Source organism: Notolepis coatsorum (assembly GCF_963971535.1).
Source record: "Notolepis coatsorum genome assembly, chromosome: 1".
Classification (NCBI taxonomy): domain Eukaryota; kingdom Metazoa; phylum Chordata; class Actinopteri; order Aulopiformes; family Paralepididae; genus Notolepis; species Notolepis coatsorum.
The window spans coordinates 225,533,204-225,548,203 of record NC_140165.1 but is presented as its reverse complement, the minus strand read 5'-3'; the positions used below and the strand labels follow the sequence as shown (position 1 = coordinate 225,548,203).

The window sequence follows — 15,000 nt, the reverse complement described above, 5'->3', positions numbered from 1 at the left end:
CAGGGATATAACAAATCATTGTTATCAAACTAGTCCCCACTAAACGGCAGCTGGGAGGATTTGTCTGTCATTTTATTACTCTCATTCTTATTATTCTTATTCTTATTTAAATTTGTGTCTGAAAGAGAAGGGACATACAGTTCCAATTTTAGAAACACATGGAGAGACATATGAGAACAGACATGGATGGACAGATGCAGACAGACAGACACGCAGACAGGAGTGGGCAAAACATGCACACACACACACACGCACACACACACAAAGACACACACGCACATTCACACACACACACACACACACACACACACACACACACACACACACACACACACACACACACACACACACACACACACACACACACACACACACACACACACACACACACACACACACACACACACACACACAAACACACACATACAGCCCCTGTGTTGTACGGCTGAGTCCTGTAGGCCACATCTGTCTGGTTCCTTCTCATCTGGTTTTACCCATGATCCTCGGCTGGACCATGTCATCACAATAATGCTACCGCCTCATGCTCTATGTGTGTGTGTGTGTCTGTGTCTGTATATATATGTGTGTGTGTGTGTGTGTGTGTGTGTGTGTGTGTGTGTGTGTGTGTGTGTGTGTGTGTGTGTGTGGTAGACTGACTATTGTCCCCATTACAGTTTGTTCTAGAAAGGGACTTAATACCTTCAGATTGGCCCATATGCATTACGGCACGGTACAGTCTGTCCTCTTTCTGTGATCTTGTCACTTAGGGCTATTATTACTGTTGCAGTCGATTAAGATGTACTGCAAACTGGGGTAGATACTGCACCATCATGTGGTTTAATGCAGCATGCAGAACTGGCTAACAGGTCTCTTAGCTGTCCTTTGAGGCCTGAAAGCTGGATGCATGCTTGATCATCATGTGTTACGTCTGTCATTCATGCCTGCACAGACTGTAGCTTCCTATACTTGGCCGGAACCTTTACTTGGCTTCAAAGCGCGGGTCCTGTGCTCTGCCAGCATGAAAGCAGCTGTGCCACCGATGAAGCCACATCAAAATTGCATACTTGATTTGGTCCAATGGTCATATTTCTGAGGAGTGAGTTTAAAGTCCCCATGAAACAGCTAGCAGAATGCTATTTGGATTCCACACATGTACATGTTTCCTGTAAAAACAGGAAGCAAGGGAGGGACTTGTCGTGGATATTGATTGGTGTTTACAGTAACCAATAGTGCTGAATGTGCATTACGGTCGACCCATTAGGTAGTAAGCTAATGTTAGCAACATACGTTAGCAACGTTAAGCAACATTAGTAACGTTATCTAGCAAGCTAATGTTGAACATTTGTTCAATTTAGTTAAAGAGGCAGAGTGCTAGCTTAGTTACAATGTGCTGTAAATGTCATTCTAGAAAGCATTTCATTGGATGCAAAATGAGTGCTAGCTTAGTTACAATGTGCTGTAAATTATCATTCTAGAAAGCATTTCATTGAATGCAAAATTAGTAGATACGCCCCTGTGTGCAGGATGACTCATAATCTTTTTTTTATTGTTTTCCAGGAAATTACAAATTCTATAGAGATATGTGATAAAAGAATAAACATATTTTGATTTCATGGGGCCTTTAGCAGACTCCTCCAACTCTGCTACCCACACATCTGTCTTTTGTGGAATGACATAATTTTGACTTGATTATATATATATATATATATATATATATATATATATATATATATATATATATATATATATATATATATATATATATATATATATATATATACAATATATACAATATATATATATATTGTAACTATATTTATTGTAGGGCAAATATAACTGAGAGGGCATACATACCCTCATCTTGCACCTTATTTTATCTTTATTACGGATCACCGTAATTAGTCATCACCGCAGCAACAACTAGTCTTCCTGGGGTCCACACACAACAAAAACAGTACACATAACATTATAGTAGCATACATTAAAAAATATATTCCAATATTCCTACATATAGAAAGTATTCCAAATAGCATTACAGTACACAAACAGAGATCAGATCACAGAAAATACAATAAAAGGGATTAAACTCTCACAGTCATATCTTTACAGTGTAAACTACAGTATCTGTGTTTTTATTTAATGTAAACTAATTTATTTTTCTTTCAATGCTCTTTTCAAATTATTTTTAAAACGTATCTTACTGGTTATCTGAGTAAGATGTACTGGCAGTTTATTCCAATATGACATGGCTCTATATAACACAATTTTCTTTGCTGCATTGGTTTTTGGTAGTAGCAGTGTGAACGTTTCCCTACAGGCATGCCTAGTACCATACTTGTGTCGATCATGTGTACATGTTAGCTGTGAATACAAACAGATAGGTTCTCTTGAGATATATATATTATTCCTCATGAACAAGATCAGGCTGCAATCCAGTCTGTCTTCCACCTTCAACCACAACAGCTTGTACCCTCATAATATTTGCAATTACATAATTTCGCCAGAAGCTTTTCCCAAGAAGAGGGTTTTTTGGCCCCTGAGGCCAAACAGGGCTGATTTGGGGGTGGTCATTATCAACTTGTGATGGCCCAAGTTATGGGATAACTGGAAATAATAATGAACAAAAGGTAGCAAAAAACATCCTGAGGGGTGGACCTGGCTCCCGGCCTATTGGTATGCATCCCCTCCACACTGTTTCTCATTGAGCAGTTCAGGGCCAGACGGGCCGCTCTGTTCTGAGTGAGCTGGGTCTTATTGAGCTCTTGTCTTGAGGCATTAGACCAGACAGCTGGACAGTAATCAAGGTGAGTAAGAACTAATGACTGTATCACTTGCTTCAATATCAGATCGGTTAGAAAATACCTACACCTTCTGATAATTGAAATACCTCTGCTCATTTTGGCAACCACATTGTTGGTGTGAGTTGACCATGAGAGTGTTCCATCAAGTGTGACACCCAATAGCTTTGCCTCTCTAACTTGCTCAATAACTGTTCTGTCTAAAGATATACTTAGCTTCACATCTTTTCTTGGATCCCAATATTAGGCTCTTGGTTTTTGAGATGTTTAACTTCAGCCTGTTTTCAGACACCCAATTGGACACTAAGTTAAATTCTCTCTGAAGGACTTCATTAAGCTCTTCTGTCTTGTCTGATGATGCATACATTGTAGTATCATCGGTGTATAGTCATACATGTATTTTCTAATACCCATGGCAAATCATTTGTAAAAATGGCGTAGAATAGGGGCCCCATGCAGCTTCCGTGTGGAATTCCACAATGTAGGGATTTAAAGTTGGACAGGGTACCAATAAACACAACACATTGCTGTCTATTACATAGATAGCTTTTTATCCAGTTCTGAATCCATATGCAGTTAGTTTGATGAGCAGCAACTTGTGATCTATGAGGTCAAAAGCTGCACTGAAATCTAGTAGTACAGTACCCACCATTCACTTCCTGTCAATTTGTTGTAGCCAGTTATTATATATGTGACCCCGTACAATGGTAGCATATTAATCACACTGGATACGCTGTTTACAGGGACTACAGACCATGGCTGTAGCTATCTTTATTGCCATAACAACGAACCCGGAAGCGGGCTGAGCTGTCACCTTAAGAAGTGCTCGCCCTCCCCCTAAAGGGCAGGAATAGGAATGGTGAGGTCGTAACACACCAACAGCCACATACATCACACTCCTCCCCACTTAATCGTATCGCTGTCCCCACTTCCAAACCCAGTACCTAATATAGTGATAAAGTGCCCCTGAATGACCCCTCCTAATATAACACCAAAAAACAATAGTGCAATAACCCCCATAGTCCAACTGAGACTGTCAGAACGTCCCGCTCAATATGTGAGACGATCAGGAGGCCTAGTTACCCTCACCGGGTACCTCCTACTAGTCTCTGTAGATGTTCTGGTTGGCTCTAAGTCAGCTGCCTCAGTGTGCGTGACTGAGGGACCGGTTAGGGAGGACTCCTGTCCGCCCGCTGGGGAAACGGTCACTGGATCTGGCATAAGGACTGTCGTAGTTTGTGCCAATGGGGCTGGTGGTATAGGCTCCCCTGAAGTGAGTAGCATCGGGTCACAGGCCCGCATCTGTTCTGTGTGGCGTTTCCAATGCCCCGAGCCTACCCCGACTGTGTAGGACACTGGCCCCTCCTGGGAGACCACCACCCCTGGCATCCACTTATCCTCCCCCCGTCTATAATCACGGACCAGCACCGGGTCTCCCGATGCAAAGTCCTTGTCTCTGGCGAACTGGGCTCTGCGATCCTGCTGGACTGTCTAAGCTTGATCCACCACCGCTGCCACACTGGGTTTGAGAAGGTCAAGGCGGGAGCGGAGTCGGTGGCGAAGGAAAAGCACCGCCGGAGACTCATTAGTCGTGGCGTGGGGAGCATTTCTGTAGCTGAGTAGAAACGAATCCAGTTTGTGCTGCACTGTCGTCGCTCCTCGGGACGCTTTCAATGAGCGTTTTAGTGTCTGTACAAAGCGCTCCGCTTGACCGTTCGTGGCCGGGTGAAAAGGAGCAGAGCGCATGTGCTTCACTCCATTTCCCTTGAGGAAAGACGCAAACTCATATGAAGTAAACTGCGGCCCATTGTCGCTCACCAGAACTTCTGGCAATCCATGGCGACTAAACAACCCCCGCAGTACTTGAATAGTCTTAGCGGTTGTGGTGGAGCCCATCAGCTTCACTTCTGGCCACTTGGAGTGAGCATCCACCACCACCATGAACATATGACCCTCAAAGGGCCCTGCAAAGTCCACATGTATCCTCTGCCACGGAGTGCCTGGCCACGGCCAGGAGTGAAGTGGGGAGAGACCGGGAGATTTCTGGTTGCGCTGACACGACTGACACACTCTGGCCTGTTGTTCTATTTGAGCGTCAATCCCCGGCCACCAGATGTAACTACGAGCCACACCTTTCATTTGAACTACTCCCGGGTGGCTTGCATGCAGCTCCTGTAGTAATTGGGGTCTCAATTTTGGAGGCACAATCACCCGATTTCCCCACAACAAACACCCCTGTACCACTGAGAGTTCATCTTTTCTTGTGTAATAGGGAGTCAGTGCACTGTCCTGCCCTTGCGCCACAGGGAAGTGTCCTGACAAACACATGTCCATCACCTGAGCGAGCACTGGATCATACCTCGTTTCCTTACGAATGTCAGTGCTGCATACTGGCAGCGATTCAAGGTGATGTATCAGTACCGTATCCACTGAACCTGGTTTGTCCTTATGCTCAACCGGCAGTGGCAGGCGTGAGAGGCCGTCCGCATTGCCATGTTCCGCCGCCCCCTTGTACTGAATCGTGTAGTTGTGAGCAGCTAATATTAGGGCCCATCGCTGCAGTCTAGCAGCCGCCATCGATGGGATAGCTTTACTGGGGCTCAATATTGTAGTCAGGGGCCTGTGGTCTGTGAGTAGGGTAAAATGGCGCCCGTACAGATAGGCGTGGAACTTGCGCACGCCAAATATGATCCCCAGGGCCTCCCTCTCAATCTGAGCATAATTTTGCTCCGCTTTACTCAATGTCCTGGAGGCAAACACTATGGGCCTCTCTTGACCTCCCGGCATCACATGCGAAATCACCGCGCCCACGCCATAGGGCGAGGCGTCACACGCCAGTATGATTGGCAGTTGGGGATTGTAATGTGTCAACACCCTCTCCGAGAGCAGTTGATCCTTAGCTGAGCAGAAAGCCTTCCCACACTCCTGTGACCATTTCCATTGTGTCCCCTTATGTAGTAACGCGTGAAGGGGGCTGAGTGTCGTTGCCATGTCCTGAACAAACCGACCATAATAATTAATTAATCCCAGGAAGGAGCGCAGCTGGCCCACATTTGTCGGGGCTGGGGCCTCAGCAATCGCCCTGAGCTTTTCTGGGGATTTATGAAGGCCTGTGGCGTCAATATAATGTCCCAGGTATTCCAGTGAGTCCTTGAAAAACTCACATTTCCCTCGCTGCGCCCTGAGACCAAACTTCTCCAATCGACCCAGCACCCCCTCCAGATTCTTCAGGTGCTCTGCATCATTACACCCAGTTACCAATATGTCATCCAAAAAGCAGTGCACATTGGGAAGCCCCTGGAGGACTTGATCCATAATACGCTGAAAGATAGAGGGCGCTGACGTTATGCCGAAAGACAGTCGGTTATAGCAGAACATCCCCTTGTGCGTTGTGATGGTGAGATATTTGCGTGAACTCTCCTGCACCGGCACCTGCAAGTATGCGTGAGCCAGATCCAGCTTGCTGAACCGCTGCCCCCCCTCTAGCGAAGCAAACATATCCTCTATCCGGGGTATTGGATAATGTTCAGCACAGAGGGCCGGGTTCACCGTCACTTTAAAATCCCTGCAGATGCGCACACTGTCATTCTTCTTAATGATAGGCACAATGGGGGTCGCCCATTCACTGAACTGCACAGGCGAAATTACATTTAGCAGTTGCAGGCGCTCTAGCTCAGCGTCCACCTTTGGCCTAAGTGCATAGGGAACCACCCGGGCCTGACAGAACTTCGGCTGATGTTCGGGCTTGAGTGTCAGAGCTACTTCAAAGCCCTTCAATGTCCCCAGTTTGTCCTTAAATACATTGGCATGCCCCTTTAACACTGCTTCCAGCGTGTTCCCCTGCATGCGTTGTCCAGATCTAACTGTTTTTATGGCTCTCCAGTCCAGTCTCACTCTTCTCAGCCACTCACGGCCGAACAAGGGGGGTGCATCGCCTTTCACCACATATAGTGGGAGCCGTGCTTGGTCTCTGTTCATTTGAACCTTCACCTTTACCACCCCCACTGGTGCGATCACTTCACCTGTATATGTTTTCAGCAGAATGTGGGTGTGGCGCAGGCGAATATGACTGAACTTTTCACTATACATTTTCTCTGATATAAGTGAAACGGCTGCCCCCGTGTCAAGCTCCATGTCAATCATTTGCCCCTCCACTTTTGGCCTAACCCAAATCACTGATGAGGCTGAACCGCCCTGCTGAGACACATCACCTGCTGCATCCACCCTGTGCAGGGCTAATTCCCCATCTGAATCAGACCCCGTATCACTCTGCATCCCCCTGGTGTTCATCTTATTTATCCGCCTTTTTGACCTTTCTCCCCCTCTGTCTCTTTGCTCCCATCTTGTGTTAATCCCCCCTCTGTCTCTTTGCTCCCATCTTGTGTCACTTGCTGCTTAATTTTCCTGCTTGCTCTCTCTGCATGTACGTGCAATATGGCCTTTCTTACCGCAACGGTGACAGGCCTGGTCCTTGAAGAAACAGCCACTCTCCACATGATTTGTCCTCCCACACCGGGTGCATTTTCTCCCAGGTGTAGATGAGAGAGACATCGCATTCACTTTTACAGAGCTGCTGAGCTGTTGTGCCTCCCTCGCCACCGTTTCCATAGCAACGGCTATTTCCACCGCTCTGTGATAGGTGAGAGCATTCTCGGTCAATAGTCTCTTCTGTATGGACTCGCTGAGGAGACCACACACGAACCGGTCCCGTAACGCGTCTGACAGGTACGTGCCAAACTCGCAGTGCTCCGACAGCTTCTTCAAATCCGCAATATACTGGGCTATTGTCTCCCCCTCCGATTGATGTCGTTTATGGAAACGGAATCTTTCCGCAATCACAATGGGCTTGGGAGAAAAATGGCTTTGCAATGCTCGCACAGTCTGAGTATAAGTTATATCCCCCGGTTTATCCGGAGCAATCAAACTGCGCAGTAACCCGTATGTTGTTGCCCCTATTAGACTCAAAAACACCGGAAGCCTCTTCTCATCGGAAATGTCATTTGCAGCCACAAAATGTTCAAACCGTTCCACATAAGTCGGCCACTGCTCCGTCGATTCATCAAAAGCCACGATATGCCCGATGATACCAGCCATCCCTCTGTGTGATTGTCCCGCAGCAGATCCGCCGACGTTAGCCCCTTCGCTAACCGGCGTCAGTGTAGATTCCTCTTCCACTCGTTCCGTCATCAAACAAACGTTAGCGTGGATTCTTTTCAACCAGTGCCGTCACTGGATGAACCGTACTCGTCGCCATTTATTATATATGTGACCCCGTACAATGGTAGCATATTAATCACACTGGATACGCTGTTTACAGGGACTACAGACCATGGCTGTAGCTATCTTTATTGCCATAACAACGAACCCGGAAGCGGGCTGAGCTGTCACCTTAAGAAGTGCTCGCCCTCCCCCTAGAGGGCAGGAATAGGAATGGTGAGGTCGTAACACACCAACAGCCACATACATCACACCAGTCATCTGTTAATTGTGTTAAAGCTGTACATGTAGAATAACCCTCCTTATATGCATGTTGGAATTGAGAATTGATATTGTTTTCTGAGAGGTAATGCTGAATCTGTTTAAAAACAACACCTTCCATGATTTTGCTTAAAACTGGTAGACTATTTGCTCCATTAAAAGGCTGTTTAGCATTTTTTGGAAGTGGAGTGACCTTAGCTATCTTCCACATTTGAGGAAAAACACCCTCACTTAGACATAGATTAAAAATATGACACAGTGGCTTTGCTACAATTCTGGCTGCCAGCTGGACCAGGTTACCATCTAAGTTATCATGGCCACAAGGTTTATCACACTGTATGGACAAGAGAAGCTTTTCCATTTGCTCTAGATTTATATCCATAAAATCAAATACTTTTTTTTGACCTATTTACACTGCCTACTTGCCCATCTGTGCATTCTCAGAGTTAATTATATTGTTATATTGTTTATACTGCCTATTTTTATTCAAATGTATCTTTTTACTTCTCCACTGTACTATAATTTTATGACCCTGATGTAAACAAGATGAACGTCTTTCTCTGGTCTGCATCCCCTTAACAATTGTATGTATTGAGCTGTACTGTACTGTACCCATTCTGCAATCTGTTAATAAACTTTTCAATCAATCAAAACCTGTAATCATGTATTCTACTACCTGTGCCTCCCATCCCCCCGCCATCATGCTGCTATGATGCCTGCATTTCCCCAAGGGGGTCAATAAAGGAATATCTTATCTTATCTTGAAATGGTCCTCCACGTTTCTCCTGCACGTTTCTCATACTGGTATGTTTGACTTTTCTTAGGTCTTAAAGGTGAGGCGTCTGATCTTAGGGAGACGATTGACCATTGGTCATTCCTTTCACTTCTGTATATTTATATAAATATATATATACAACTATTTCCCAAAATGTTTCCTTGATCTGGATTGTTCTTCTTTTTTTAATCAACAGAGACAGGACCCGGCCGCCTGGGGACCAGCCTTTGCCGAGGCGTCCCGGGACGTTCTGAACATCCGTTACACACTCCTGCCCTACCTCTACACTCTGATGTTTGAGGCTCACAGCAAGGGAAGCACTGTGGTCAGACCACTGCTGCATGAGTAAGCACTCAAACACACACATGCAAACACACACACACACACACACACACACGCACGCACGCACGCACGCACGCACGCACACACACACACACACACACACACACACACACACACACACACACACACACACACACACACACACACACACCACACACACACACACACACACACACACACACACACACAGATACACACACACATGCACATACACACACAATATAACATTTTGTTAACGTCATGGCTAAATTATTACATGCTATCATTTAATCCAATCATTTAATATCGGTGTGGACCTTTTATCATGCTTTTTCCATAATATCAGGTTAATAACTAGCATGATAAGATCATGTTACACTATATTGCCTCAAATTAATATGCAATATATTGCTCAGTGGTGGGTACAATGCTTTAGAACGGATTCAAAGTAGAACCTGATGATTTATCGATAAACCTACCTTAAATCTATCTCCAAACTAAAAAACAAGAGTGAGAGAGTTGTTTTCTAAGAAGCAACCATTTTGTTAGTATGACAAGGATATAATAATAATAACATGGTTTTGTATAGCGCCTTTCATAAAACCCAAGGTTGCTTTACGAAAAACAACAATAACAAACATGGTAGACACTCACACATACAACATTCAATGAGGTAGTTAGGGGTCAAAGGCCATGTTGAAGAGGTGAGTTTTGAGGAGTTTAAGTAATCCAGAGTTGGGGCGTTGCAGAGTTCTGTGGGGAGGGAGTTCCAGAGGGTGTGAGCTGCCACGCTGAAAGCTCTATCCCCAAAGGTCCGCAGTCTGGTTCTGGGAATGGAGAGCTGACCAGTGTCCGAGGATCGTGGGGGTGGAGGAGGTCAGTGAGGTACTGAGGTGCCAGGGCATGGAGGGACTTGTAAGTGATCAGGAGGGTTTTGTAGATGATGCATGATTTGATGGGGAGCCAGTGAAGGTGGATGAGGGTGATGTGCTGCCAGGGTTTGGTGTGGGTGAGAACCCTGGCAGCTGAGTTTTGAACATACTGGAGCCTGTCTCTGCAGTGGAATCGGAAAGTGATGGTCAGAGTCTGGAAATGTTTCTGAGGTGATAGAAGGCAGATTTGGTGACAGAACTGATGTGGCAAGAAAGGGTGGAGCCCAGGATGACGCCCAGGTTGCAGACCTTTGGGGAAGGGCAGATGGAGCAGCCGTCTACTGTATGTCCAGGGTGAGATCTACAGCCTTCCGGAGAAGGGACTTGGGTGCCACAACCATGAGCTCAGTTTTATTGTTGTTTAGTTTGAGGAGCTTAGATGACATCCAGGTTTTTATTTTGTGGAGGCAGTTGACAAGGGAGCGTGGGGGGAGCTGGGTGGATGGTTTGGTGGAGAGGTATAGTTGTGTGTCATTGGCGTAGCAGTGGAAACTGAGGCTGTGGCGGCGGATGATCTGACCAAGGGGAAGCATGTAGATGGTGAACAGGATTGGGCCAAGTAAAGAACCTTGGGGGATGCCTTGGTTGGCTGGGGCCGGGGTGGAACTGGAATCACAGATGGTGATGAACTGTGTCCGGGTGGTGAGGTAGGACCAGGAGAGTACTGAGCCAGTGATGCCAAGGTGGTTGGATAGGCGGTTGAGGAGGATGGAATGGGAAACTGTATCAAAGGCTGCAGAAAGGTTCATGAGGATGCGGATGCGGATGTGGCCAGAGTCAGCTGCAAGGAGGAGGTTGTTGGTAATTTTGAGGAGGGCTGTCTATGTGCTGTTCTGAAGCTGGATTGAAAAGGCTCATAGAGCTCATAGTTGGACATATGTTTATGGAGTTGGGCGGGCACTGCTCTTTCTAATATTTTACTAAGGAAAGGAAGGTTGGAGATCGGGCGGTAGTTATTTAAATCGTCTGGGCTTTTGAGTATGTGGTGTCTCCATTAGGCCTGTAGGCGGAGCTCTAACATAGAGCATGGGTTACACCGGGCTGGATGTGGCCCCGGCGTGACACACCAGGTGGAGTGAATGACTGAGCAAGTTAGCTCTTGGTATGAACGTGAATAAAGACAGACCCTGGTACTAAAGCATCCATACTCATTCTTATTACGACATAACATATTGGCGACGACGATGTCGATGTTGAACCTAAGTCAACCGGCACCTTTTCTTCAAAACGGCGGAGAGCCAGCCATTCCATTCAAGGCATGGATCCGCTCGTTCGAAAATTACCTACTAGCCATGTCCGAGAAGGAGCTACCTGATGCGCGCAAGCGTGCCCTGCTCGTCCATTGTTTGGGAGTGGAAGGACAGAGACTTTTCTATACAATGACTGTGGCAGATGATAAGTACGCCACAACTTTATCAGTTATTAGAAAGTTCTTTACACGGAAAGTTAATGTAGTGGCGGAGCGCTACCGTTTTCGTCAACGTAGCCAACGCAATGGCGAGAGCACGGACCAGTACGTTGCCTCTCTAAAAAAGCTAGCTACAACTTGTGAGTTCGGGGAGATGGAAGAGGAAATGATCCGGGACCAGCTGGTCGAAAAGACCAACTCAGCACGCATCAGGGAGCGGTTACTACTGGAAGTTCCACTGACACTGACCAAGGCTGTAATGATCGCTGCTCAGATTGAAACTGCGGTGTCGGAGGCAAAAGTCATGCTTCAGGGACAGCCGGAGAGCACGGTAGAGGCGGTCCAGTTTTCACGCTCGCGACAGTACAAGTCACAGCGGGGTAATTTTAATGCGTCACCGCAACCCTTGCCTACACAGTCTATGCAGGGTAAGACATGTTACAGAAGTGGCTCTCCTCAACACATCGCCAGCTTTGATGGATGCCCTGCTAGGGATGCACTGCGCAACATGTGTAAAAAGAAGGGACATTTTTCAAAAGTGTGTCGGGGTTCTAACAGAGTGGGTGAGGTAACCAAGTCTGAGATTGTACCTGAAGTGACTGTATTGTGCATGGTAGAGGGTGCACGTTCGGTTGAAAAGATAGTGTGTACAGTGCAGGTTAGCACAGATGAACGTGACGGTCAGGACATTGAGCTCATGCTAGATACAGGTTCAGCTGTGTCTATTTTGCCCAGAGCGAGTTACATGCAATTATTCCCTAATGCATCTCTTACAACACCAAAGCTAAGTCTAGTCAGCTACGGAGGTAATGCAATCCCCGTTCATGGATGCTTGAAGGCTAGTGTAGCTTTTGGTGACCGCTGCACTGATGCAGAAATGTACATTGTGCAGAATGGGTCTCCAGTGTTAGGGAGGGACCTGTTTACTGCGTTACAGATGCAGATACTAGACGGCAAGGTCACGTCAGCTCAGTGCAACCAGACAAATTCAGTTGCGACCAGTGTTGAGAAAAATACACTTGGGTGTGCAAAGGCATTCACACATAGGGTGAAAATACATCCAGAAGTCAGACCTGTACAACAACCACTACGTAGGTTGCCATTCTCAGTTAGAGCAGCTGTATCCCAGGAGATAAAGAGACTGGTAGAGCAGGACATAATAGAGCCTGTAGAGGCATCTGAATGGATCTCACCCATAGTCGTTACTACAAAGATAAACGCAGAATTACGCCTCTGTGTGGACCTGAGGGAGCCAAATAAGGCAGTAGTCATAGATGGGTTTCCACTACCCCACATGGAGGAACTGTTTACAGAATTGAGGGGCGCGACACTGTTTTCGACATTAGACCTTCAGAGTGCTTATCACCAGGTTACACTACACGAGGACAGCCGTAGCTTGACGACATTCATTACTCATGATGGACTGTTTTCGCTTTAAGAGAGTGCCGTACGGACTGGCATCGGCACCCAGCTGTTTTCAACGGATGATGTCAATAATCCTTAAAGGTCTGTTGGGGGTCCAGTGCTATCTCGATGACATCATTGTCACAGGTACATCAGTGGAGGAGCACAACAGGAACCTGACGGCGGTGCTGCGACGCATAGACGACGCGGGGCTCAAGCTTATACTCCAAGTGTCACGTCAGGAAAACAGAGCTGACTTTCCTGGGGCACACAGTGTCAGCAAAAGGACTACAACCTGACGCATCTCACGCTGCTGCTGTGTCTGAGCTACCCCCACCTACAGATCTCATCAGGCTGAGGTCATTCCTGGGGCTCACAGGGTGGTATTCAAAATTCATCCCAGACTACGCCGTTGTCGTGGAGCCGCTGCAAGCGCTGCTCCGAGGGTCAGCAACATTCGACTGGACTCCTGAGGCTCAGCAGAGTTTTGAGGCAGTTAAAGGACTCATAGTTGATAGCCCTGCACTCTCACTCTTTGACCCTGAGCTGCCCACGGTCGTCACTACAGACGCATCGGACTACGGTCTGTGCGCCGTCCTCACCCAGATGCATCCGGACGCCTCAGAAAGGACTGTGGCGTTCGCCTCCCGCACGCTGTCCCAGGCAGAGAGAAAATATTCTACTGTGGAAAAAGAGGCGCTGGGCTGTGTGTGGGCAACGGAAAAGTGGAGGACATACCTGTGGGGAAGACACTTCACACTACGGACAGACCACAGTCCCCTGACCACACTGCTCTCTTCAAAAGGTCAAGGTAGAGCGGGCATGCGCATGGCCAGGTGGTCCGCTAGGCTAATGTCATTCTGCTATGACATTCAGTACAAGCCCGGCAGAGAAAACGTCACTGCGGACTGACTGTCCCGTCTCCCACTACCCGGCTCAGAACCTAGCCAGGAGGAGGACGTGGAAGTGGAACCCTTGTCTCTAATCTCTCAGCTATCACGGCGGCAGAGTTCAAAGCTGCATGCACTGCCTGCCTGGTGCAAATGAAACTACGTGAGATACTCACCTCCAGATGGCCTAAATCCGAAAAGGATCTAGACCCGGACCTACGGATGTTCTTCAAACTACAGAACAAACTCTCTCTACACGATGACTGTGTCGTGCGACGCCCATATAGACTGCTCGTCCCAGAGAGTCTACAGCCCAAACTGATCTCCCTGGCTCACGACACTCACCAGGGAATCGTGAGGACAAAACAGAGACTCAGAGAAGTATACTGGTGGCCTGGCATGGATGCCCAGGTTGAGTCGGCTATCAAAGCATGCAACACATGTCAGTCACATGACAAGTCAGCAGTCACACGCACCTCTCCACTGCAGCCTGTGCCCTATCCTACGGGGGCTTGGGAGAAGCTGGCAATTGACGACATAACAGAGTATGATTCTATTTCATCCTTTATAAACAATATTATATTCATAGTAATATAATAATAATGTTTATATTGTTGGTTTATCACCATAATGGTAAAATAGTTTTTTGAAAAGGTAATGAAAAGAAAAAAAGTAAAAATAATGAATGAATCTAAAAAAGGAAGCTGGTCAGGGGGGATTTAAAATGCATGTGCTGATTTAGTAAACAAGTTTAAAGGCCCAATCCGTGTTCCAAATGTAAACAAATGGGAGCGACCTCAAAATGAGGACATAAGAATGGAGGTACGTTTTCATTCTCTAGTTCAGTGGTTCTCAACCTGTGGTACGCGTACCACTACTGGTACTTGGTGGTACTGCTGGTGGTACTAAATAAAAAATGATTATAATTTTTTTTTATATATTTTTTTGCAGTCAGGCCACTGCAGGCCAGGCCAGTGTTTCTAGTTGCGGCGGC

The 15,000-nt window shown here is 46.7% G+C and overlaps 1 protein-coding gene across 1 annotated transcript in view; it reads left to right on the top strand.

Annotated features, from left to right (window-relative positions):
- si (sucrase-isomaltase) overlaps positions 1-15,000 on the top strand; it is a gene marked incomplete at its 5' end in the record, with an annotated part of 323,712 nt that overhangs the window by 236,831 nt on the left and 71,881 nt on the right. The window contains one exon of the mRNA XM_084309006.1: positions 9,248-9,396. Within this exon, the coding sequence (XP_084165132.1) occupies positions 9,248-9,396 (149 nt within the window). The remainder of the gene's footprint in view (positions 1-9,247; positions 9,397-15,000) is intronic.